The sequence below is a fragment of the Hyla sarda genome, chromosome 3, assembly GCF_029499605.1.
Source record: "Hyla sarda isolate aHylSar1 chromosome 3, aHylSar1.hap1, whole genome shotgun sequence".
Lineage (NCBI taxonomy): Eukaryota > Metazoa > Chordata > Amphibia > Anura > Hylidae > Hyla > Hyla sarda.
In genome coordinates, this window is record NC_079191.1 from 196,961,499 (window position 1) to 196,988,723 (window position 27,225).

The following is a 27,225-nucleotide window of genomic DNA, read 5'->3' on the forward strand; positions in this document are numbered from 1 at the left end:
AATTGTATAGTAGGAGTTTCTCAAAAAAAATTTTTTTATTTTTTTTTATAGGAAGTGAACTTTAAATACTTGTACAGGATCCAAAGACATAGCTGCTGTGACAGACTTATTTGTTGCTGCTGTAGATCCTCTAGATTGGTGTGGTATAGGATGAAACTTTCCAAGGAGTGAAGTCTAAGACACCCCTGGTTCATTAACCTTAACTCTCCATAAATTGATGTGGACTTCTGCAGCAGGCAGTTTCCAGGTCACTACCCTACTTTTGGAAGCCGCTGACTTGGACATGGCAGGGTACAAAATGATGTAGTAGAGGCATAGTCCTTCATGCAGTAGGTCAGAACTAGTAGGGTTAATGCATAAAAGGGGGAGGGAAACATGTCAAGGCAGGCAGATTTCACTCAGCTCAAAATCACAGGTCAAGGCAGGCAGCAGACAAAAAAAATGGTTAAACATGGGGGAAGAGTATAGAAGCACACCTTCACATATCACTGGAGTAAACTACCTTATTGCTCAAGCACAAGTGGCAGGAAGGATCCTCTCTTATGTAGGTATAGCAAAGCATGGACTGGTTGTGAAATCAATAGTGCTAGCCTTTTAAAGGGGTACTCCGGCACTGTCAAGCCCCCTCCCATAGGCTTGCATTGCGGGGGGCGGAGCGTGATGTCTCGCGGGGCGGAGCCTTAACGTCACAACACTCCGGCCCCATGATCGACAGTAATCAGACCCGAAGCGAACACGCTACGGGGACTGATTTTAATGGGGTGCAGCATGCAAGATCACGGGGGTCCCCAGCGGCGGGACCCCCGCGATCAGGCATCTCATCCCCTATCCTTTGGATAGGGGATAAGATGTCTAAGCGCCAGAGTACCCCTATAAATCTACAGGAGTCAGCTCACACACATGTTAGGACCAGACTTAAGAGCAAGGCAAAGAAAAGCCATCGCTGCCGGGAGAGCAGTGAGACCAGCAGGTGTGTAATATGAGGGAGAAGTGAGTATGCCACAATTTGGAGATAGTTTTTCTTTTTCTCCTATAATAGTTCCACGCTTATTCACAAGTTGTATCATATTATAGCTCAATTCTTTCACTTCATTGATGAACTGCAATACCATTTAAACCATGAACAGATATGACACTGTACACATCCTTCTTCTGAATAAGTCCAAACAAGAATACCAGTCGACACTGCCTCTCCTTCACTAAAACACTTAGAATGGACGAGGACTCAACCAGTCCTCATTAGATCTTGCTCCTGTCGGTGCTCAGTGGTATAGTGTCATAGTTCGCAGTAAATACCTCGTATAGGAAGAAGCCACGGCACTCGATCCGGATGCAATTAAAAGGCTTTATTCCAGCTGGAGGTACAAGGACACGTCAGGAGGGGGGAGAAGAGACGGGACTATGTCCGTTTCACAGATCTCTCTGCTTCTACCGGTCCCTCAGACAGGCAGAGAGATCTGTGAAACGGACGTAGCGCCATCTCTTCTCCCCCTCCTGACGTGTCCTTGTACCTCCAGCGGGAATAAAGCCTTTTAATTGCATCCGGATCGAGTGCTGTGGCTTCTTTCTATAAGAGGTACTTCTTCTTAATAATCCAGAAGTACATTATTTTATAAAGTCTGTATCAAATATATGTTCCCAGTTTGGTCAAGATCATGACCAGTTAGAAAACATGCACATTCTAGTGCAGGAAGAGGGTGTTTTATTCAAACCTGGCTCCTTTACAACCTGAGTTATTATAGAGGTAGTGCCCTCAACACCCACGCCCCTGTCAGTCTATGGCTGCATTTTCACTTGCCAGTTTTTTTTTTTTTTTTTGTTTTTTTTAAGCCAAAGTTACAAATGGATCCAGTAGGAAGGAGAGGTATAAGTCCTTACTGTATATTTCCTATTCCATTTGAATACACTTCTGACTTTAGCTCAACAACTTTAATGACTGAGACCATTGGTACAATGTCGACTGATTCAAATAGCAGCATTTAGAATGCAACTCTAAAAGAATGAGTTACAATGCATTGTGTCCTAAGATCAATGTAAGTAATATTAATTATTTTGAAAGTTATTACACATTATTAAAAGCTTATTATATAGTTTAATATAAGGCATTGACCAGACTACATATACAACTGGTGTGTCCTATGACACTGTGTACAGTTTCACTATTCTACTCACATAAAAAAAAAAATCTATTTCTGAATAGAATCAAGCAGCACATAAATAAATACATTTAATGTGCTTCCATTTCTGTCCTTAAAACTGTGATGTACAAGGCACAAACCCTTATTAGCTGTATGGTAAATGCTGCTTGCATTCAGATGTATGCTTCCCTGCATTTGTTTGTTGATTTGTGTGTGTAGTCACACAATTTCCTGATGTATGTGGCTATTTTTTTAACCTCTTTTTAGTATGCCTGCAAGCACCATACATAATGTAAAAGCTTTCTTACTAAATGCTAATGTCATTACTGTTTCTAGCAGTTTTCTTCTTAGCAGGCAAAAAAGCACATGCACAAAAACATGTTCCTTTAATGCATATATTTTGAGCTGTTATCCTGTCCGCATTATGTTTGACTGCAGTAGAACACCTTACTATCAAGTGCCGTAATAGTACTAGTTGCCATGGCATCAGGTATCGGTCCTAGGAATAAATGCAAAACAAGGGGAGGCAGACGCTTTTGGAGGGGGAGCTACATGGAGTCTAATATGATCTAATCATTACTAGCAAAATCATATCTGCAGAGGAAAGTATTCCGTATAACAAAATCACACATGATCTTTTCCTTAAGACTTTTTTTTATTGAATAAAACATATGGTATAGAAAACATACCGGGCACACAGCTCTGCAGAAATCATTTATTCTCATGTCACAAATAAACACAGGAGAGGTTAGTTGGTAATTCACTTTTCAAGCTCACTAATGTATCTAAAGGGAAAAAGCTTGTTACCATGGTATTTCATTCCTTAAAACCTGGTTGCCTTTTAATCAGAACTCTCCTTCTCCTTCTTCCTTTCATAATTGACTTCCCTGGGTCCTATTGATATGCCTGTATTGATAGCTCTATCCATTGGCTTGAAATAATGAGCCTCTGTCTGAAAGGTTTACGGGAAAACATTTTTGCCGCTTGCAAGTACATTCTGTGCTAAATGTTTTAATTTATTTAATTTCATTTATTTATTTATACGTCTTTTAAGGCAACTTGACTGAGAATAAAAACAGCAACAATACACACAAACTACAACATTGTGACTTCTGTGACAATATAGAAGGTGGCAGGACAAGATGCCTTTACGCGTCTTAGTATAGGACAAAACAGCAATACAGCACCTCGCAGCAATGCCATAGAAAGTACATAATTTACAATTAGGAGCCAGATCAAAGCTGATGCAAAGGGAATCTGTCAGCTCTGTATGCAGTATGGAGTATATAGACCCCCGCAGCCAGGGCATAGAAGGATGAAACAATCTATAATTTTTCTTACTGGGATCGCTGTTGTAATTCATGTCAATATGACTCTATTGTAATTCAGCTTAATAGTCAGAGAGGTGGTGCTCGGCTTCTGGGACACACCTTCCCCCCCCCCCCCCCCCCCCACGCTGCTCTTCCTGGGAGCCAAGCCTTGTACATCAATTGTGTGGAGCAAGGAGAGAAGGAGGCATGCTACCATGCCATGGTATAAGTTTACAAACAGCAATAACATTAAACAAAAGTAATAAACTATTTTCTCTCTTTATTCCCTAACTGCTGAAGTCTGCAACTCTGTACCTTGTATTGAGCTGAAAGATTCCCTGAAGGGCCTGTAACATTCACACTGGCATCCGAGCCCCTTGCAGGGATGCTGAAAGTCACCTCTACTGATATTTAAGGCATATCCCAAAGATAGGCCATCAATTTTAAGGGCTAGTTAACAACTTGCATACAAGTATCCCACTGATGGGATAAGACACTAATATATACTAGAAAAGAGTGATCAGAGCTACAAACCATGAATATTAGGGTATTGTCACTTGTAAACTATGATTAATATTATACACTGCAAACAAGCCTGCAAGTAACTGCAACTGGCGACACAATACAATAAATAAATAACCGGTCAGGTAAATCTAGAAAAAAATAATTAAGGCTTTGTGTTCAGTAAGCTCACATGATGATAAGGCTATGTAAAAAAACAGAATTGTGCCAAACTGTGAGGGTCCAAGGCTACAAAAAGAAAAGTGCAGACAATCATCCACAAAGAATGATGAACATAGATAACCACCCTAACCCATAGTCAATGCACAGGCCCCTATGATACACCTGCTTGACGTAGCACATGATTTACATAAGTTATACTTAAAGAGTACCTGTCAATTAAAAGAAAAGTTTGACATATCCTAGAGACATGTCAAAAGTTTTTATGAGTCAGGGTCTGAGTGTCAGATCCCATCCGATGACGAGAACAAGCAGAAAGCTAAAAACACTCAGTTCATTCCAGTCACAGGGCACAGAGCCAGGAGAGAATGCACTTAGCCCACACTTCTCCCAGATTGTTCTCATCATTGGTCAGGGTCATGTCAACTTTGGTGTAAAAAGAAAGATATATTAAAGGGTAGCTCCCACCATCCTATTTATTTATTTTTGCTAGCCCGTTCCCCCCCCTGCTACGGCACTAGCCCGTTCCCTCCTCCCCCCCCGCCCCGCCCCGCATACCCCGTTCCCTCATTACACTTGCAGTTACTGCAGAGTCCGGCAGCGGGCGTGCAGGGACAGCGGCGGCAACGAGGCGGCGGTGATGTGCGGGAGGAGTGGCCTCCCAGCCAGTGGCCAGGGAGCCAATGCGCTCGCTCCCGCCTGTCTGATTGACAGGCAGGAAGCGAGTGCAGCCTAACTGAAAAAGGACTGATTGCCATTCCAAAATCAGTCCTTTTTCAGTGGCCGGTTTTTAAATGTAAATTAAACCTTTTAAATGAAAAAAAATTATAATAATAAAAGTATATTAGAGAAACGGTATGTTGTAGTACATAAGTACTACAACATATCAAAAAATAAAGTTGGTGACAGTGCCCATTTAATATAAAAAAAAAATGCATGGGTTTTGGTTTCAGAATTATGTCCTTTTTTATATGGCCAGAGGTCTCTCCTGTCCTTCCCAATGTTCCTTATAAAAATGATTAGTATAACACAGAATGTTCTACAATGCTGCCCTATATGTATAATTTACTACCCAAGGGGTATTAGATAGAATTTAGAAGCAAGATGTTTGGAGTTTGCACTAATTTTACGCAAAGTAAGACTAGTTAGAAATTATATAAGTCACCCATATCAATAACAAATATAAAGGATATACAGGGTGGGCCATTTATAAGGATACACCATAATAAAATGGGAATGGTTGGTGATATTAACTTCCTGTTTGTGGCACATTAGTATATGTGAGGGGGGGAAAACTTTTCATGATGGGTGGTGACCATGGCGGACATTTTGGGCTTCCGTTTCTACGCAGTGCCCTTTTCGGTAAACATGACACCTTATCTTTATTCTGTAGGTCCATACGGTTAAAATGATACCCTACTTGTATAAGTTTGATTTTGTCATACTTCTGGAAAAAATCATAACTACATGAAAATGTATGCATTTAAAAATGTCCTATTCTGACCCCTATAACTTTTTTATTCTTCTGCGTACGGGGCGGAATGAGGACTAATTTTTTGTGCCGTGATCTGTCGTTTTTATCTGTATCATTGTTGTTTTGATTGGACTTTTTGATCGCTTTTTATTCACTTTTTTTATGGCATAAAAAGTGACCAAAAATGTGCTATTTTGGACTTTGGAATTTTTTTATGTGTACGCCATAGACTGTGCGGTTTAATTGATGATATATTTTTATAGTTCGGACATTTACGCACGCGGTGATACCACAAATGTTTATTTTTATTCACACAGTTTTTTTATTTTTATTGGGAAAGGGGGGTGATTCTGACTTTTATTATGGAAGGGGTTAAATGATCTTTATTAACACTTTATTTTCATAAGGGGCTATAACACTGCACACACTGATCTTCTACATTGATCATTGCCTGGTAATAGCCTGGCATTGATCATTGTTATCGCCGCTCGACTGCTCCTGCCTGGATCTCAGGCACGGAGCAGTCATTTGGTGATCGGACAGCGAGGAGGCGGGTAGGGACCCTCCAGCTGTCATGCAAGCTGTTCGGGACACCACGATTTAATTGCGGCCATCCCGAACAGCTCCACTGAGTTAATCGGCAACATTTACTTTCACTTTAGAAGTGGCGATCAACTTTGATTGCCACGTCTGAAGGGTTTTTACCGGGCATCACAACGATCGGTGATGTCCGGTATTAGCCACGGGTCCCGGCCGTTGATGGCCGCCGGGACCGACGCGATATGACGCGGGGTCAGTGTGTGTCCCCACGTTCTATCGTGGGAGCCCGCTCATGACGTATGCATACGTCATAGAGCGGGAAGGGGTTAAAACACGGCTGGTACTAAAATATTAAAGAAAAGAAAAATAGTATTACATAGAGCCTAATAAAAGTAACTGCTCAGATCACTTGTCAATTTACGATGAAAACACATTCCTATTTATCATCTGTCAGGGTTGTTTCGGTTCCATTTAGATTTTACAGGTACACTGTATATGGTACACGACTACAGCACATTGTACTGGAAGAAGATAAATTGAATGTGGTTTGTGTTGGCACCATTCAGCTATTCACTCATTGACCCCCTGGTATCCCTGCTGATTTGTACAAACATTTTATTTTATTTCAGAACAAACTTCAGAGACATTCACCAGCGCACACACTATTGTTCAAACACATGCCCATACCTGCCAACCTGACTTCTTTTCAGTGTGATAAAACTTTGTTTTTGCTTTTGTAGCTGTAATATCTTTAGTTGAATTAGCTAACTATCTGAAAAGACATGTCTTGGCTGCAGATTAATAACTGAGCAAGTTTTAGCAGCAGAAATAAATTTAGAAAATCTTTTGGTTGTTATCTTAAAAGGGTACTTTTAACAATTATCCCCTATCCACAGAATAGGGGATATGTTTCTGATCTTGGGAGTCCAACTGCTAGGACACCAGAATCCATAGAAGGGACACTAGAGTATCACTATGGTGAGTCCATTCATTGTTTATGGAGCTTCTGATAATAGCTGACCTTTGTATTTGGTAGCTCTATAGTCAATGAATAGAGTGACAGTGCACAATTTGCAGCTTCCTTCCAAGGAGTGCCCATTCTCTGGATAGCAGGGTTCCCAGTGGTTGGACTCCCAAGATCAGAAAAAAGCACCGAATCTGCAGCACTAAATCTACAGCATCAAATTCACCAAAAGTTCTGCAGCAAAAACGTACATCTTGGCAAAACATTAACCTTTCTAATATGATTCATAAGAAAATTGTATACCCTTTTTATAGAAAGGAAAGAGCACAGAGGAGTACTATCAGACAAAATAGAGCACAGAGGAGTCCTATCAGACAGGAGAGAGCACAGAGGAGTCCTATCAGACAGGAGAGAGCACAGAGGAGTCCTATCAGACAGGAGAGAGCACAGAAGAGTACTATCAGACAGGAGAGAGCACAGAGGAGTACTATCAGACAGGAAAGAGCACAGAGGAGTACTGTCAGACAGGAGAGAGCACAAGGGAGTAATATCAGATAGGAGAGAGCACAGAGGAGTTCTATCAGACAGGAGAGAGCACAGAGGAGTGCTATCAGACAGGAGAGAGCACAGAGGAGTGCTAGCCCACCCTCACTTACTGGACATTGTCCATGCCTGTGCTTCAGCTTGGACAAAGCCATTATTTTATGAGCCATGATTTCTATAAAAAGGAAATCACATTTTCTTATGAAGTATATTAGAAAGGTTAATATTTTTTCAAGATGTGAAACATATAAAAAGTTTTTGTACCTGACAGTGCCCATTTAAGGTAAATTTCCATATGGCATATTCTTTGCAGAAATGTCTACATCTTTCACATTAATCAAAATGGGGCTTGTAGAAAGTCATAAGCTTGCTGCCATAACAATGCCCACTTAGATAAATGAAATTTCTGCAACAATGGCATTAGGCATAATCTAATAATATTGGGGACTCATTAAAAGCAATTTCTTAATTTTATGTTACTATTTCACATGAGCCAGCAGGTCACCTATTGATATGATTGCCCTACAGAAATCATAAACAGAGCACAAAGCCAATTACTATTTTTTAGACTATTACAATGACTACTGCAATGCAATGACTACTGCTATTACAATGTCTATGAGAAGGTCATGTCAATTATTGTTACATAGAGAATATTCTAACCACCAAATTAGTGTTATATCCTTACTTGCCCGGGCTCTATCAGAAACTGAGAGCACTGGACCGGATCACACTGAATCAGACGAGATTACCTGCAACACTGGCACTCACACCTCTCAGTAACTGGGAATTTAAACTCTGAAACTGTTCTATTCTGTAATAGAGGTTAATTACCTTCACTGGTGTTCCATATCCCTTTGATTTCCCAGCATTCCTGCTGTTGTTCTGATCTCCTGTGGCCTGACATTTGCCTCTGCCCTGACCATTCTCCTGTCTGTTGATTTTGTACTGCACCACTGTCTAGGTTTGAAATAAAATAGAAAAAAGAGGTGCGCTTCCAGTGGAATATTGCTTTGATAGGCTACCGTGCGCAAGGTTAAATGCACCTTACCGTGTGTAGTTGTTCTGAGGGCACAACACCTTGGATTGCATGTAGACTCGCTTGAAGTCAGTAAGTTCAGATGGGTGGCTGCCTCAGCGTCCATAACCGTGACCTCCAGAGGACAGTGCGGTATAGTTAGAAACATTTATTAAAATTAAGAAAATAAAAAACTGGACATTTTTCGTATGGCGCCTGTCCCAAATATACAGTAAATAGACAAAGTATTTTCTGAACAATTGGCGTTTATTGAAATAAAGGTGCAACGCAGTTGTTTCGAATTCGGGCCTGGTTCTTCCTCATGCAGTAGGTATTACAGACGCAGGGCGCACCAACTTAAATATACATAGGCATTCAAATGCTGCCGGGTCACCGGGTCACGATAGGTATAAAAATTGATTAGAAAAAAAAATAATAAAAAAAAAATATATATATATATATATATATATATATATATATATATATATATATATAGGGCCGAAACGCGTCACTTCCACTCTGTACCTGTTGCCTCGTTGATGTGAATAAAGCCACATGTTCCTGAACCGAGCTGGAGTTTACTTTCTTAATTTCCATCGTTCTGGGTGAGGTCCACGCCTTCTCCTTGCTCGGAATCCAGACCAGGGATAGAGCCGGAATATCTCTATTTTCTCACACACACACACACACATATACACATATATATATATATATATATATATATATATATGTATACAAACTACAAACACAGCATAAAAATACATTACTTCTCATTGCTTAAAAAACATTAAAGAGAGAATACATTTTGGGATTGCTTTGGTGTTTGGTGTTTCAGCGCTGCTGAAGGGAAAAAAAATCATAAGTTCCCCGAAGTGTATCACTGATAACTCTTATGTCTACTACTGGACCTCCCTGTTCTGCAATGAATACCATTTTAATATTTCTGCTAATGCGCAGCGCATCCTTTTGCAGACCACATCCTTATATCAAGTATGGGTGGGCTTCCCTGTGGAGGTCTCCAGCACTGCTTGGAAAAAAAAACATAAGTGTCCCAAAGTTTATCACTGATAACTCTTACATCTGTTGAAAGATAATAACTTTCACACCTACTGAAAGTAATCAGAACCAATACTACACTGACTTTGTAATATGGTGGCGGGGGTTTCTTTGTGGAGACCTCCAGTGCTGCAAAACAGAATAATAAAACACCAAAGGGGTCCCAAAATGTATTCTCTCTTTAATGGTTTTTAAGCAATGAGAAGCAATTAATTTTTATGCTGTATTTGTAATTTGTATATATATATATATATTTTTTTTCTAATCAATTTTCATACCTCTTATCGTGACCCGGTGACCCGGCAGCATTTGAATGCCTATGTATATTTAAGTTGGCACGCTCTGCGTCTGTAATACCTACTGCCTGAGAAAGAACCCGGCCTTGGTTTAAAACAACTGTGTTGCACCTTTATTCCAATAAATGCCAATTGTTCAGAACATACTTTGGCATACTGTATCTTTGGGGCAGGCGCCATATGGAAATTGTCTAGTTTTATATCTTTTTTTATTATTATTCATTTCTCTCACTGTCTAGGTTTAACTCATTTCCTTTCCAGACTTTGTTTTGGCTCTGAGTTTACATTTTGCCGCTCTCTTGGTTGTGACCATATGGCTTTTTCCTATTTACTCTTTGCCTGCTGATTGTGTATCATATTTGCCTGTGTGTTAATAACCTAGACTTTTTGATGCTTATACCAGTGAATGTGACCGTTGCCCAGTTGGGGGCTGCCATTTAGAACAGACCATCCAAGTAGGGAAGGAGAGGGGTTGGGGCCAGATCCAATATCTATGTGTGATTGATGATTACTCAACATTACTTTAAACAAAAACATACAAGGAGTAATTGGTATTACAGTGTTTCCTACATCTATAAAGCATGATTTTATAGGCTTTATTTTCTGCACAGTATTTGTATCATGCCAATTTACTTTAAGAATGGAAGCACATAGCTCAATTGCTTTAGAAATACTTTCAGATATGTGCTCCTTTGTTCTAAGAATAAAAGCTACACTTTGGCCTACCATGTAACCATCTATGGTGGTACTATTCATAATCACATTCTGCTATACACAATTGATTTACAATACAAAATATTCCTTATAGATGGTTACACACTGGATAAAAAAAAAAACACCAGAAAATATACAATGGACAACTCACGGGTCCTTTTTTATTTAAAAAAAAATACATTAAAAAAATGCCACGTGTCAGTTTGGAGTCAATAAAGAAATATAAAATATTATACCTATAATGCTTTTTTATTTTTTGTCTATTAAAAAAAAATGTTGCATGCTATAGCTATATAGCTTGGTTGTTATGTCACTTTGTGTGGGTTTTTTTCTTTTTCCACATTGTTCAATAGAAATTTTGGGGTCAAACATTTAAAGAATCACATAACCTGTAATAAGAAAAAAACCTGACAACTGTCACAAAAAACACTTGTACTATTTCATAATCAAAAAAACTTCACCATGAAGGACAAAATGTGCAATCGTTTGTGGCTTCTTTCAGAGCAAAACAAAAATGGCATAACAGCAGATTCATTCATAACAATTCCATTGTTATATCAATGACCAATATAAAGAAAAGCTGTGTGTAGGTGTCTTTCACTTAGGTCCTATTTTAATTATGTATTTGCAACATTTGAAACACTGAGGCTGGCTTAAAAGTAACAATAATGAATGCCTTATACTAACCTGCCCTGAACCCGAGCTCTGTTGTAAGGGAAGTTTCCCCTACTTAGCGCTTCTTGCTTTCCTCATTGATGCACAGGATGTGCCCAATAACTTAATGGGCCACAGCTATGGCAAGTGACTGGCTAAGTAGGCATTTCTTGTGTGTCAAAGAGGAAAGCAAGAAGCACTGAGCAGCAGAGACCACCCAGATGGCATTGGTAGGGCATTAGGGCAGGTGAGTATAAAGTTATTTTTTTCAGCTAGTCAATAAAAAACTGGTGCCATACAACCCCTCTGAAAAAAGAAATCTGTCTGTAGAAGGGTTGGAAGCTTTGTAACCCACATGTCCATGGATTGTGTCTGGCATTTCAGCTGAACTGAAATAAAGTATATGGAGCTGAACTGAAATACTATACTCAACCAATGGACAGAATTGCCACTGTTTTTTTGAAGAAAGCAGCTCCTTTCTAAACCTGTACAATCCCTGTGCAAGTGTTTGTTGTGTTTCATAGGGCAAACATAGGTAGGTCTACAAAGGGATTTTTTTGTTTGATCAGTAAATTCAAATAGCAAGCTTGTTTCATGTCTGCTTGCAAGACTTAGCACCATCTCATAGCACCAAGACATGACATTGCACACTTTCAGTATTAGTGTTCTGTTATCTGTCAGGAGGTCAAATGAGGTATGAAAATATTAAGCTAGGACCTCAATAACTCTTTTTGGTACAACGCTAAGGGTGGAATAGCATTGGTGCAAATTTTTTTTGCACAAAAATTTGCACAAAAAATTCTACTTTTTGGCACTTTTTGCCGAGCTCAATAAAGTAAAACAGCCTCAGATGGGCCAGGATTTATGCAGAGGCATAGAAATCCAGCAAGCGTTGATGGGGGATTATTTAAATGCAGCATGGGAGATGCCAGTCCCCTAAATGTGACCAGTGAGAGTAGGGTTGTTTCTGGAAGAACCCAAACATGTTTTTTGTATTCTGGATAATTTCTTGAATATTTCATCAAATATTATCATCTAGGTTAGTAAAGAACACTGTGTTTTGATAACAGAATATAGAGAAAATGGACAGTCGGTTGCTTGCTCAGCCTCATGGGCCCCTCCTGTTTGCTCTAATACATTAATATGTCACCTGCAAGTACCGTACACTGAGCATAGTAGGCTGACCTTCCATTTTGAACTCAGAATCCTTAAACCTATCAGATATCATTGCTGTTTCCACATGTTGTCACTGCTTCATTAGGCAGAATGTAATAGTTTTGTCTCCGAGAGAAGTCTACAGAATTTCATCCTTGTAATGTCACTTCAGATCTTTTCAAATGTGGATCTAAAGAACTTATGCAACAACATTCTTACTTGCTATTTCCTCCATATAACCCTAAGATTTTATGAGTATAGTTAACAGCTTTGCACAAGTATATGCGACATGCACAAATAAACCAGCATTTTTATACCAGATAAAGATAAAACATATCGAATATTTATGTTATTTGCTGAATTTGTTTGAAAATGTGAAATAAACAGTTTTGGATGGCAGATGGATGCATTCTTTTATTGCTAGTTTACTTGGGGCAGTTAAGCTGGAACATAATCTGTTGTATTACAGGCTAAAATGAATAAAATGTTGCTCATTAAACTCTCTCTCTCTTCTTCTCAGTGGCTAGCATCCAAAAGCTGCCGGCATCATCAGTGCTAACAGATATCACCTTCCCCATGAGAGGCAGAAAAGGCATGGTAGACTGGGCCAGGAACTCAGAGGACAAGGTGGTCATACCAAAAAGCATCTTTACGCCAATGCCATCTGGTACAAACCTTTAATGCATTTTAATAATAAAAGAGAGTCTGAGAATAAAATGAATGAGTAGAGTAAATATGAACACTTGTGAAAAGTTCCCATCTTTATGAAGTCTCAGAAGCAACAAGCAAGGGAAGACTAATAGCTTTTTTGGCTCTTGCACAGGGACCAGCAATAACACTTAGATATCAGAAATCTATTCCACTGTCAGGTTTTAGCAGGGCCCCACTTCATGAAGAAATTAGTTTTTGGGGGCTTCTTCCAACCAACAATTTCATAGCCTCTAGCATTGATGTTACACATTTTTATTCATAGCTTTTTAGTATATAATAACACAGAATATGACAATTACAGTGATCCCTCAACTTACAATGGCCTCAACATACAATAGTTTCAACATACAATGGTCTTTTCTGGACCATCGTAAGTTGAAACAAGACTTAACATACAATGTACAGACAGTCCAAATCTTCCAAACATGTCAATGGCCAGAAGAACCGACCAATTAAAATGGGCATTCACTGGTAAAACCCCTGTATTACTGAAGCGTATGCACTGACTGGTGTCTGGTAGCGCCCCCTACAGTACAGGGAGGTATTACATGTTCTGTACACTTTACCTGTACCTGGACACCAGGTGAGGGTGACTCCATTACTTTTTTACTTACAGGACCCTGAAGAAGGTCCTGTCCTCTACATAGACCAGTGTTTCCCAAGCAGGGTGACCCCAGCTGTTGCAAAACTACAACTCCCAGCATGCCCGGACAGCCTTTGGCTGTCCGGGTATGCTGGGAGTTGTAGTTTTGAAACAGCTGGAGGCTCCCTGCTTGGTAAACACTGACATAGACCGTGATTTACAGCTCCCAGCAGATCTTTCTTACTTTTATATGTAAGGACTTGCTTTATCTATATTAGTTATCTACTTATTTTTCTTTAATCCTCACTTTTTTTTCCTATTTTATGGATGACATTTTGGTGCCTTTAGAACAAATAACCAGGTTTCCATAGAGTTCTGGTCTCAACATACAATGGTTTCAACATACAATGGTCATCCTGGAACCAATTAATATTGTAACTTGAGGGACCACTGTATTCTAAATTTAGCCTTTACCTCTATCATCAAGTATATTTGTTGACTGACCCAGGACTACTTTTAACTCATAAACGCTATAGGCAACATCACTTGTTGCAGACCCCATGGGCTTTTACCATAAACGATTATTGCCTATAATCGCATTGGGCCTGGAGAAAATGCTGCACTAGAATAGCATAGACCTGGTCAGGAGACAAAAAGGATCTGGTCTTCAGATACTAGGCCTGTAGGCCTTCTCTAGCTGACAGACTGCCCATATGATCCTGACAAAAAATTCATTATTGCTTTATATCTAAAAACAATAGCACCTTTATAACTTGGGGAACAATTTTGGCTAGAAATCGCATGATGATAAATATATTGATGACATTTCCCTTTAAAGTATAAAATGCATGCAAGTGGTGGGTTCACATGTCAGGACTGCATTATCTGAAGAAGAAAGAAAGGCATTCCTCTAAAATGTTCAAAGTACCGTTAAGCACTGAGACCTCTGAACTGCCGTAGGGAGCAGATCTGTGTAGATGTTACAGTGTCGAAGTACTGGAATGACATATGTGATTTATTACTTTTGAAATATGGCACTGTAACCCCTTATAACACTTATACTGTAGCCTATTTCTGTGGCATTAGCTGCTGTTTTTGCATCTTGAGAAAACACAGACAACCGTCCTTCATTTCATCGCTATTTGTGATCATAATATACAATTAAAAGAAATAAAATTCAAGTAAAGGTATTAATAATTTGGGTAAAATGTATGTATGCAAGTATGTACAGTATGCCCTAGTATCATAATTCTTAATAAAAACCCTTAAGCCAACATATTATGCTAAAGAATGGTATTCAAAGACAAGAGGGGTATTCCCTATGTTAAAAGTTATTCTCTATCCCAGGATAGGGGATAACAAACTAATTAGTGGGGGTCCAACCAGGGGCGTAGCTATAGAGATAGCAAAGGTAGCAGTCACACCGGGTCCCGGTGCCTAAGGGGGCCCCAAAGCACATCTGCCCCATAAGAGATCAGTATTATATTTGGCATATGGGGCCCTGTTGCAGATTTTGCATTGGGGCCCAGAAGCTACAAGCTACACCTCTGGGTCCAACAGATGGGACCCCACCAATCCTGAGAGGGGAGAAAATGTATACCTCCAGAGTATGTCCAGAAGCTCCATGGAGAAACAAAGAATGCATCAGCCCATTTAGTCTGCCAAACATTACTTAATACTATCAATGGTCCCTGGCCCTATCTGATATAGAAGTTATGCTTATCCCATGTATGCTTAATCTCCATTACTGTATTTGCAGCTACCACTTTGACAATTCATTTCAAATAAATTTGGGATCAGTGCTTGTCCCAATGGTCAGATTAATCGTTTTATGTTGGGAATACCTCTCTAAACAACCATATTTCTTGACCATCTCTTAGGAATAGGGGTTGTTTACATGTCTTCTTCTCCATAATTCCTATTGTAGAGGTTGTTATTGTGACACTGGGTAGCTTGTTTCATAGTAATTTTACATAAAGCACAGGTTTATGTTGCTCATAGGGAAGGGAATGGGGCCAACAGGAGCTCCTCTACCATCAGACTCGTGGCGGTTGCAGTCTGCGACCCTTGCTGCTAAACAATTGCTAAACTGTTTATGGGGGAGTAGAATGTAATTGTAAAAGTTACAGCTCTCGCTATTTTAACTTTAATACACTTTGGTTTTACTTTTCTGCCACTAATTGTAGAAGAAAGAAAACCTTTAATTGGAATCCTCAGCTACCCAGCAAAGAAAAACCTCATTGAATGGCAGCCAATTTACTGCTTAGATTTATACCGGCTGATGTAGTCAAAGTGCTTAGTGATTCTACATACCGTATATACTCGAGTATAAGCCGACCCGAATACAAGCCAAGGCCCCGAATTTCACCCCAAAAACCCAGGAGAAGTTATTGACTCGACTATAAGCCTAGGGTGGGAAATACATCACCCCCATGTCATCATCCAGACCCCCGTCATCATCCAGACCCCCATCATCATCCCCCCTTCATCATTACCGCCTGTCAATCCCTTCATTAGTGGTCTTCAACCTGCGGACCTTCAGATGTTGCAAAACTACATCTCCCAGCATGCACGGACAGCCATCGGCTGTCCGGGCATGATGGGAGTTGTAGTGTTGAAACCTCTGGAGGTCCGCAGGTTGAAGACCACTGCGGCCTTCATCATCATCCAGGCCCCCCCCCCCCCTTTTGTTTTGTACTCACCTCACCTCGGTGGGAAGGAAGGTTGAGCTGGTCTGGCCCATCTATGCTGCAGGGACCGTCCGGTGGGGAGGGTTAGTCATTCCGGGCTGTTTTTCCAGAGGGGGGCCCTCTTCTCCGCGCCTACCCCGGACTAGTGACGTTGCCTTGACGCCGCCGCATAGAGATGTTCATGTGCGTCCCTGTGCGTCGTCGTCAAGGCAACATCACTAGTCTGGGGCAGGCCCGGAGCGCCGAGAAGAGGGCCTCCCCAGTGAAAATGGACAGCCCGGAACGACTAACCCTCCCCACCGGATGGTCCCTGCAGCAAAGGTGGCCCGGACCAGCTCAACCTTCCTTCCCACCGAGGGGAGGTGAGTAGAAAACTAAAGGGGGGGTCTGGATGATGACGAAGGCCGCAGTGATCTTCAACCTTTGGTTTCAAAACTACAACTACCGGCATGCCTGGACAGCCGATGGCTGTCCGGGCATGCTGGGAGTTGTAGTTTTGCAACATCTGGAGGTCCGCAGGTTGAAGACCACTGAGAAGGGATTGACAGACGGAGAGTTCACTCGAGTATAAGCCGAGGGGGACGTTTTCAGCACGAAAAATCGTGCTGAAAAACTCGGCTTATACTCGAGTACATATGGTACCTGCATACTTCAGAGAATAAACTATTTTCCAGATGTCCTAAAATAGGATTGCTACATCACATGCCAATAAACCTGACAAGGGGGATCATCAGGTTGTAGCACTGAACCTGTTATATAGTTACATCAACCAGAGTTGTAACTGGGAATACCTTCATTCTGGGGAAAGATTCAGTGTGGTGGCCTATTCCTATGTAAATACCATACCCAAAGAATCTTCGGTGGTCCAATTGTACCAAACTATGTCACGCCCCCTCCCATTGACTTTCATTGAGGGGTGTGGCCGTGATGTTGCAAGGGGCGTAGTCGACCCCCGCAGCGCGAAAACAGCATTCAGAATGTTTAGTTCCGAACGCTGACCTGTGGAGTACCCCATTAAAATAAACGTGATGATATAATGTCACTGTGGAGGCAAAACACATTGTCATGATGGCATTTCATCCATGCTGATGCCATGTCACAAAAATGCTGCCTGACATAGTATGGGAACGGTTTGTTTTCATTTATAGTACAAAGATAATCATTACAATGCAAATACGTAAATAAATACAATTAAGTAAGTAAATAAATAAACACAATGACAAGTAAGTTAATAAATAAAGCAGGTGCAGATAAAGATACTGAAGGAAAAATCGATGCAGCTTTGTGTACAGTAATGTTAAAGGTTTATTAGCAGACTGAAAATAAAATGCAAATTAAAAGCAATTTTATTTTATGTTGTGTTTTCTAGAATTGGATGAATCTACAGTATATGTACTTGGAGCTGTGTTCTATAAAAACTTAGGCCTTTTTTTACCTTCATTACGGTAAGTCTCATGCCTCCGTTTTCCCAAGCTTATCTGTTAATCCATTCTTAGAAACATTGTTATTTCTTTCTTGTGGCATTGCTAAAAAAAAAACAACAACCTGATTTTCCAGAATACTGTCCATGCACACAGCATTTACTGGGAGGCAAATGGAAGCTCAGAAGCAGAAATGAAAAAAAGTTCTGCACACTGAGTGTTCTGTAAAAGGCCACTAGGTGGCGAGCTGTTGTGCATACTGTACCGCTGCTCACATTTCCAGCAATACCTAGCAATGAGCACACTTGTAACAAGGATGCAGAGTCACACAGTAACCATTTGTAGGCATTGTACATACCGTATGTTATACCTACTAGAGCCTAGCTTTGCCAGTGCTTGTTGCAAAATGAAATACATTTCTATTAGATTCTTTTCTTCATTTGAAAACGAGCTGAAATATTATATATCTGTAAACCTGACACATGACAAGTGTTTAATGTGTGATGCATTAGACTCCAGGGGTAAGGCATGAATAAGCATGGTAACAACAAAGGTGCCAAATCCGTTTTCTATGTTATACAACAGCGTTAATGTTCATATGGCGCTGCGGAATCTGTAGGCGCTATATAAATAAAATTATTATTATTATATGGCCTAGGTACAGGATACATTAAAGGGCTACACCATAAATATTGTGTTTGTTAATAACTGTTTGTTATAGAAGGCACCCCTTATATCATGTTCAATACTACTGTAAAAAGCCATTCCAATGTACCTGCAGAACGGCTCTAGACTTTAACCCCTTCCTGACAAGGCACATTACACATGCACTTAAAACAATGTTTCCCAGTGAGCCTACGGCTGTTGCAAAACTACAACTCCCAGCATGTCCACCCAGTAAAAGGCAACGCTGGACAGCCAGGACATTAACAGTGTATTAGCAGTCAGCAAGTAGTCTACTAGCCACTGCATCTGATCTATTTTGCAACTATATACGTTTTATGTGCATTACACAAACACCTTTTTAAATGAATTCTAATGTATACCAATAACGGAGACTTAAAACATGATGTGAATGGGGTCTTACAATACATGGTGCTTTTAGTGTAAATCTGTCCAGAGAGAAGAGGCAGATTCAGCCACCTGCCAATAATTCTTATAATAATTCTCTTTATACTGTATTTAGTTTCATCACAGCATACAGAAAGGTGTGTTCATGAGTAATACTGTGCGGTTGATTGAAGAGAAGTAATACATGTCCTCATATGCTTCTGAAGCAGGTCATTGCTGGAGATAAGAGCTTTTAATATGAATTTTACATTAGCTTATTGTGGCTCTATATGTGGATTTAAGGACCGGATCAGATCTTTTTCTGTGATATTGGGAGATAAAAGAGCCTTTCTCAAAACCATGTTAAATATGTATTTAAAATAACAGGATTAATCCACATTTCTCTGCAATATTTGCACAGAAAAATTATGTTGTTACTATTTCTATGTTGACCACTAGGTGGTACCTTAAAACATTGTCCTATGAATTGCTAGATGAATATGCTTTGTACTTCATGTTGCAAACAGAGCATGCAAGGAATTTTTTTAATATAAAATGTTTAAATTCCTTGAAGGGTTAATACAAATAAATGTCGAATACCAGCATGCATATCTCTTGGTATATAAGGAATGCACATACACATAAAGTAGATTTATAACTACTATATGGGCAGGGGGAGTGTTTCCTTGAGGAGACGCTAAACTTGTGTATGGAGTCTTACAAGCCATGCAGCGAATATAGTATGCAAAGTAACAGATTTCCAGAAGATAAAGAACTTTCTTTAACCCCTTAAGGAACACGTTTTTTTCCGTTTTTGCACTTTCGTTTTTTCCTCCTCACCTTTTAAAAATCATAAACCCTTTCAATTTTGCACCTAAAAATCCATATGATGGCATCAGTCATTTTACCCAAAAATCTACAGCGAAACGGAAAAAAAAAAAGAAAAAACGCCATTTTGTAATTTTGGGGGGCTTCCCTTTCTACGCAGTACATTTTTCAGTAAAAATGACAACTTATCTTTATTCTGTAGGTCCAGAACCTACTAACATAGGTTTGATTTTGATGTACTTCTGTAAAAAAATCATAACTACATGCAGAATTTTGTTTTGATCGGACTTTTTGATCGCTTTTTTTTCCATTTTTTCATGATATAAAAAGCGACCAAAAACAAGTTATTTTGGACTTTGGAATTTTCTTGCGTGTACGCAATTGACCGTGCGGATTAATTAATTATATTTTTTTATAGTTCGGACATTTATTTGCATAGTGTTTTTTTTTTGGAGGACCTTTTATTAAGGAAACTTTTTTTTTACACTTTTTTCTGCAGTGTTATAGCTCCCATAGGGACCTATAACACTGCACATGCTGATTGCCAGCACTGTTCACTGCAAAGCCATAGCTTTGCAATGATCAGCGTTATCGGCGGTCAATTGCTCAAGCCGAAATCTCAGGCTTGGAGCCATCAATCGCCGAGGGGACACGCCGGAGGCAGGTAAAAGGACCTCTGCTCGTGTCCCAGCTGATCGGGACACCGCATTTTCACTGTAGTAGTTCCGATCAGCCCAACTGAGCAGCCGGGCAGCTTTTACTTTCGGTTTAGATGCGGCGTTCAACTTTGAATGCCGCGTCTAAAGGGTTAATAGCGCGCGGCACCGCGATCGCTGACACATGCTATTCGCCCCGGGTCCCGGCATCAGATACATGCCAGGACCTACCCGATATGACGCGGGGTCACCGCGGGAGTTGGCCAAGGACGTAAATATACGTCCTTGGTCGTTAAGGGGTTAAAGTGCCACCTACTTGAGGTGGCTTTATTCAAATCAAATGTTCGGCCATTAAAGAGCCTTAAAATATGATTAGGGATTATCTGCCAAATCAGAATCTCCTGCAAAGTGGGGAGTTACCCATTAACCCCTTAAGGACCAAGGACGTACCGGTATGTCCTGAGTCCTCTCCCTTGCTATAACGTAGGGGCTACAGCAGGAGGGTTCCCTTACCTGCCCCCTGTTGTCCGAACGCCGAATGACTGCTCAGTGCCTGAGATCCAGGCATGAGCATTCAAGTGGCAGAATCATTGATCAATGGTTTCCTATGAGAAACCATTCATCAATGTAAAAGATCAGTGTGTGCAGTGTTATAGCCCCCTATGGGAGATATAACATTGCGTGAAAAAAAGTGAATAAAGATCATTTAACCCCTTCCCTAATAAAAGTTTGAATCACCCCTCTTTTCCCATAAAAAAAAGTGTAAATAAAAATATACATATGTGGCATCGCCACATGTGGAAATGTCCGAATCATAAAAATAGATAGTTAATTAAACCGCACGGTCAATGGCGTACACGCAAAAAAATTCCAAAGTCCAAAATAGTGTCTTTTTGGTCACTTTTGATATCATGAAAAAATTTATAAAAAGTGATTCAATTTTGTCGCACAATGATTTTTTTTTCCGTTTTGTCGTAGATTTTTGGGTAAAATGACTGATGTCATTACAAAGTATTGTATTGGTAGCACAAAAAATAAGCCATCATATTGATTTTTAGGTGCAAAATTTAAAGAGTTATGATTTTTTAAAGGTAAGGAGGAAAAAATGAAAGTGCAAAAACGGAAAACCCCCTGGTCCTTAAGGGGTTAAAGGAAATATGTCAGTTTCCCCCACAGTTCCTGCAATCTTCCGCCGTATCTTCTGTTCAAGGCCTAACTTGGAGCATGGACGGAGTTTTGTGACATCACCACTTTGCTAGCAACGGAACCCAACAGAGAACAGCAGTGGTGACATCACGAAGCTCCGCTCATGCTCCAAGTTTTCCCACTTAACAAAGATACTGCGGAAGATTGCAGAAGAACCAGAGCACGGAACGGAACCAGGTAAGTATCGTTGTCATCTGTGTACACATACACTATTTTTCTGTACCGACAGGTTAGCGTAGGTGACACTGATTACAGATTTACTTTAATATACAACTGTTTAAGGATTCTTGAACCTCCTCTGTATAGAGCAAGGTGTACATCACTCTCGGCTCTGTACAATGTGTAAGGTGTCAAGTGTCAATACGCTACTGATAAAGTAAAGATATGGATGGATGACAACTAAAAATGCAAAAGGTAATTTCAATAATAGACTCCATGCCTTCACTAAGTGGCATAGTAAAGACTTTGTAAGTGCATTGCTTGTTTTATTTGGTTAATGTGACAAAATATATCCATATTCATAGTTAAAAGATAAAAAGGGGGGAAAAAAAGGTTCAAGTGTCCAATAGAGTGATACATTTTTTATAGTGTAACATACAAATTCATGGACCGGTGTCCGCATCATGCATGGCAGGTCCTAGCTGCTGTCAGGGGACCGGCCGGTAATGGCGGACATCAGTTATCATGCCGATGTCCACTATTAACCCCTCAGATGCCGTGATCAATACAGATCATGGCATCTGCAGCAGTGCAGCACTTAAAGGAGTAGTCCAGGATAGGGGATAAGTTTCAGATCGTGGGGGGTCTGACCGATGCCCCCCCCCCCCACGATCTCCTGTACAGTGACCCGGCTCACTGGCCAGATAGCTCCAACTCTGCCATAGAGTTGTATTGAGGGGGCGTGTCAGCCGCCACTTTGTTCGGTGGTCAACACGCCCCCTTCCCATGGGCTGCCGTACAGGAGATCACGGGGGCTCCATCAGTGGGACCCCCTGCAATCTGAAACTTATCCCCTATCCTTAGGATAGAGGATAAGTTTTTCAGCAGTGGACTACTCCTTTAATATGGATGATCGGATCGTTCGCAGCGCTGCCACGGGGATCTGATCATCTGTAACGGTGGATGGAGGTCCCCTCACCTGCCTCCAGCCGTCTCCTGGGGTCTTCTGCTCTAGTCTGACATTGAGCAGACAAGAGCAGAAGATGACCGATAATATTGATCAGTGCTATGCCGTATGCATAGCACTGAACAGTATTAGCAATCAAGTGATTGCTATAAATAATCCCCAATGGGGACTATTAAAGTGTAAAGTAAAAAAATGTGACAAATTCCCTCCCCCAATAAAAAGGTAAAATGTCAGTTTTTCCCATTTTACCCCCAAAATGCATAAAAAAAATTTCTTTAAACATATTTGGTATCACCGCTTGCGTAAATGTATGAAATATTAAAATATAATTTTAATTATCCAGTATGGTGAACGGCGTAAGCGTAAAAATTTTTCCAAAATAGCAGCTTTTTTGTCACATCATATTTAAAAAATGTATTAAAAAAAATGTATTAAAAGTTTTATATAAGCAAATGTGGTATCAATAAAAAGTACAGATCACGGAGCAAAAAATGAGCCCTCAAACCGCCGCTTATACAAAAAAATGAAAAAGTTATAGGTCATCAAAACAGAGGAATTTTAAATGTACTAATTTGGTTAAAAAGTTTGAGATTTTTTAAAGCAGTACAATAATAGAAAAGTATGTAATCATGGGTATCATTTAAATCGCATTGACCCACAGAATAAAGAAAACATGTAATTTATACAATAAATTGTACGAAGTGAAAACGAAACCTTCCAAAATGAGCAAAATGAAATTTTATGGTAAAATGAGTGATGTAATTACAAAGGACAACTGGTCATGCAAAAGTCAAGCCCTCATACTCGTCTGTAGATGAAAATATAAAAGAGTTAAAATGCAAATATAAAATGTGTCTGGTCCTTAAGGGTTTAAAAAATGCGTGCCCAAATTTGGTACACCTTGGTGCAGTGTGTCACATTTTAAGCCCTTCATCATAAAACCATGCCCTTTTTGTCATTCCTGTCATGGAGGAGAATTGTGTGCTACTACTCAGGGCAATTCATCAACATCTCAGATAAGCTTTTTGTCATGTGAGGTAAAAGAGTCTAAAACACAAAAACACATAAGGATGTGACACACTACACCACAATTTGCCAAATGTTGGCATAGTTTATGCCAAAGTTGAGGATAATGATGGTCAGTATACAATCAATGTCTGGTAGCTGAAGGTTGGTACATAGTCAGTGTCTACATTTTGGTATTTGGTATACAGTTAGTGTCTGGTACCTGGTACTAGTATGCAGTCATGGTTAGTGTCCATAATTTAGAGGTCAGTGTATAGTAGATATCTGCAGCATTTTAGTCAGTAATCAGTTGGTGCTTAGTACAATACTTGCTGGTCAGTATACTATCAACATCTGGTCATTAGTGTCCAAATAGTTGTATTTTAATTGGGGGGGGGGGGGGGGGTCCTAGCAGGTTATTTGTGCAGTCATGTGTTTTTTTGGTGATACAAAGATGCGCTGAAGATTACGTAAGGATACTATAAGAAAATATCTATTTTTTGTCAAATGTGGTGCCACATGTTACCTATAAATAATTATAAACTTTATTTCACTTGTTAAATAACTCTATTAATTAACCTATGGGAAATAAGATTATAAATTGATCTGGAACACAAAAACCCTAAGGAGTCTAATTGTCTTTGTTACTTTTACAAGCAACTTCTGAATTGTTTCTAATAACATCCTGCTATTATAGGAGACGGATGTACATTATTAGATCCTGGCGCCCAACAATGGGTGATCTAAACCATGTCCCATTTATCAATCACATCTTTTACACAAAACATTCTGTACTTTTGTCATTCCTGTCATGGAGGAGAATTGTGTGTCACTACCCAAGGCAATTCATCAACATCTCAGATAAGCTATGCCACTGACTTTTCCTCCCTAGCTCATTTGAGTCTGTTGATTAAGGGTACATTCACAGGATCCTTCGCAGATTTGATGCTCAGGATTTGTAACTGCCAATTTGAAGCTGTGCTCAGTCACTTATTTACATTGAAATCTGCAGCAGAAAATCCTGTGCATGAAATCCTGCACATCAAATCTGCGTACGTGTGAATGTACCCTAAAGGAATAAGAATGGCATATGTGTTGTACAAGGGGGCATATATCATCTTTACGAAATGCTTCTCAGATGTTGGCAAGTGTTTTTTGGGTCAATAGCTGTTTTACCGTGTGGCATTTGCTTTACAATTTTCTTCTCATAAGATTTTTTTTTTCCTGAAAAATAATTAAATAATCATAATAATAATAATGCATCTGTAAATATATATTGTTCTATCTTTATATCACATTATCATACAAACAAGTAACTTGTAGCAGGAAAAATTAAAGAGCAAATGGGTCAGGACATGCCTCAGTGCACCTCTCTTGCTGCTTGTAGCTCACACAATGAATATTGCCTTCTTTCACCATATTTTGGAGGATGATCCTACTTTTTTTTTTACCATGACTATGGTTAAAATTATAACTCTTGCCAGATCTATTGAATATTACCCAATATGCAATCCGATAAAAATGGCACTGAGCAAACTCAGCAGAGGGCAGGGCAATGGCTCAGCTCTGCGAATGCTTCCCATTCAGCACCTGATTTGTCACGAGTGGATTTTTCTTCTGCTCAGAGGATCATAGACTACTCAGGCCCACCCTAAACCCACAATCTGGACTTTCAGGGTGGTGGTCTATCTTCAACTCAGGACCTTGCACTAACAGACAAGGCAGCTCAGCCATTCACTTCTCGGCAGTCCCCTGTTTCCCATCTGCTTTTCCATTATCTACAGTTGTCTGCCTCTTCACTTGCCTTCCAGCCACAGAAACGATGTTGCGGGATCTTCTTTCTGATCTTTCAGCCTCTATTCAAGCTAACACGCAGGCAATCCTGCCTCCTTTAAGAAAGGATATAACAGATATGGGTAGCTGCACTTCCCACCTGGAGAACAAAAAGTCAGACTTTGCCAAGGCTCGTAACACCCTGATGGATGAAATGTTTTGTCTTAAAAGTTACATTTGTAGACCTGGAAGATCACTCAAGGAAAATAATATTTGCTTTGAAGGGGTGGAGGGGTAGAAGATACCTGAAACGATCAATTCCTATAAACTAAAATAGTTTCTTATAGACCTTTCTTATAGTTTACCATGCTCCTGTCCTGTGTTCTGCAATCTGAACTTTCATCGATCACACACATGATTCCAAGGCTTTTTGGACTTTATAAACAATCTCTACTTCTGCATATCTTAAACACTGTTTGTGTTACTAAAGTGGTCATTCCACCAAATTCCTTACATCCCTGGGACCTTTTGATGGTTCTCAGTAAGTAACTTGTGAAGTTATGGATGTTTAGGGATGATACCATATGTAAATTGTAGAAAAGACAAGGAAAAAGTGAAAACAAGGGATGACATTGAACATAATGTCCATGTTGATGACCTTTCATAGCAGATGGCCTTGGAACTGTTACATTTTATTACGTAAAACTGGGTTAGCAAAAAAAAAAGCAAACAAAAATGCCATATAAAGGTTAAAAAAAGGCTCAGATTTACTATTGTAGTCTCTAATAGTAATTAGGCCTTCAGTGTGTCTTTTGCTCAGTGGTAGTTTATTTACTTCCACAATCTAGAGCTGATGAAACATACCCCTTTTGGCAAGTTAAATAATAATAATAATAATAATAATAAAAGGAGCATAACGGAATTGCAGTCCTGCCTCTTATCACATCAATAAAGCTGCATCTAGACACTGTGGACATAGGTGGTACAGTATCTAAAAAAGCAGCCATGTTTTTCTATTTATCTTTAAATCCTGCAGTCTTAGTGTTTAGCACTGTGGGTCAGATTTATCAATCGGCATGGGGCACAAATGTGTCTGCATATCCAACAGCAACCAATCACTGTTCAGCTTTTATTTCACTAGAGCAATTTGAGATATGAAGACTGAGCTGTGATTGGTTGTTATGGGAAAAGAAGACATATTGTTGTCTCTTTGTTTGTTGTTGCTGATTGATACACTTGGGCCTGTTTCTTTGCAGGGCAAGGGTCTGAATTTGTCAATGTCTACATGATCCTTGGGTTACCTTCCACATGCTAAAAAAAGACTGATAGGTTTACTTGGCACTATATAAATAAATAAAATAAGCTTTGGTGTGTGTCTGGCAATGGGCATGTGTGTGGGCATCTGCAATTGCCAAATAACTTATTATCATGTTTGGGAAAATACAATTTGTGTCAAGGAGATTACAGGTTCAATGTGCTAGAAACCATTCCATAACCATAAAAACAATGGTCTCAGAGCTTTTACAGTAAACAATTAGACATACAAGTCATACAAATGTGATCACAATTTTTCATTTTTGACTATAATTTTGCTTTAAGCCTTCATATTTGCAAAGACTCCAGTTTTAAATGA

At 39.8% G+C, this 27,225-nt stretch overlaps 1 protein-coding gene across 9 annotated transcripts in view; it reads left to right on the plus strand.

Annotated features, from left to right (window-relative positions):
• ADGRB3 (adhesion G protein-coupled receptor B3) overlaps positions 1-27,225 on the plus strand; it is an 889,024-nt gene that overhangs the window by 516,997 nt on the left and 344,802 nt on the right. For all 9 annotated transcript variants that reach the window (XM_056565824.1, XM_056565820.1, XM_056565821.1 and 6 more), the window contains 2 exons: positions 13,064-13,210; positions 17,897-17,972. In XM_056565824.1, coding sequence (XP_056421799.1) covers positions 13,064-13,210; positions 17,897-17,972 — 223 coding nt within the window. The remainder of the gene's footprint in view (positions 1-13,063; positions 13,211-17,896; positions 17,973-27,225) is intronic.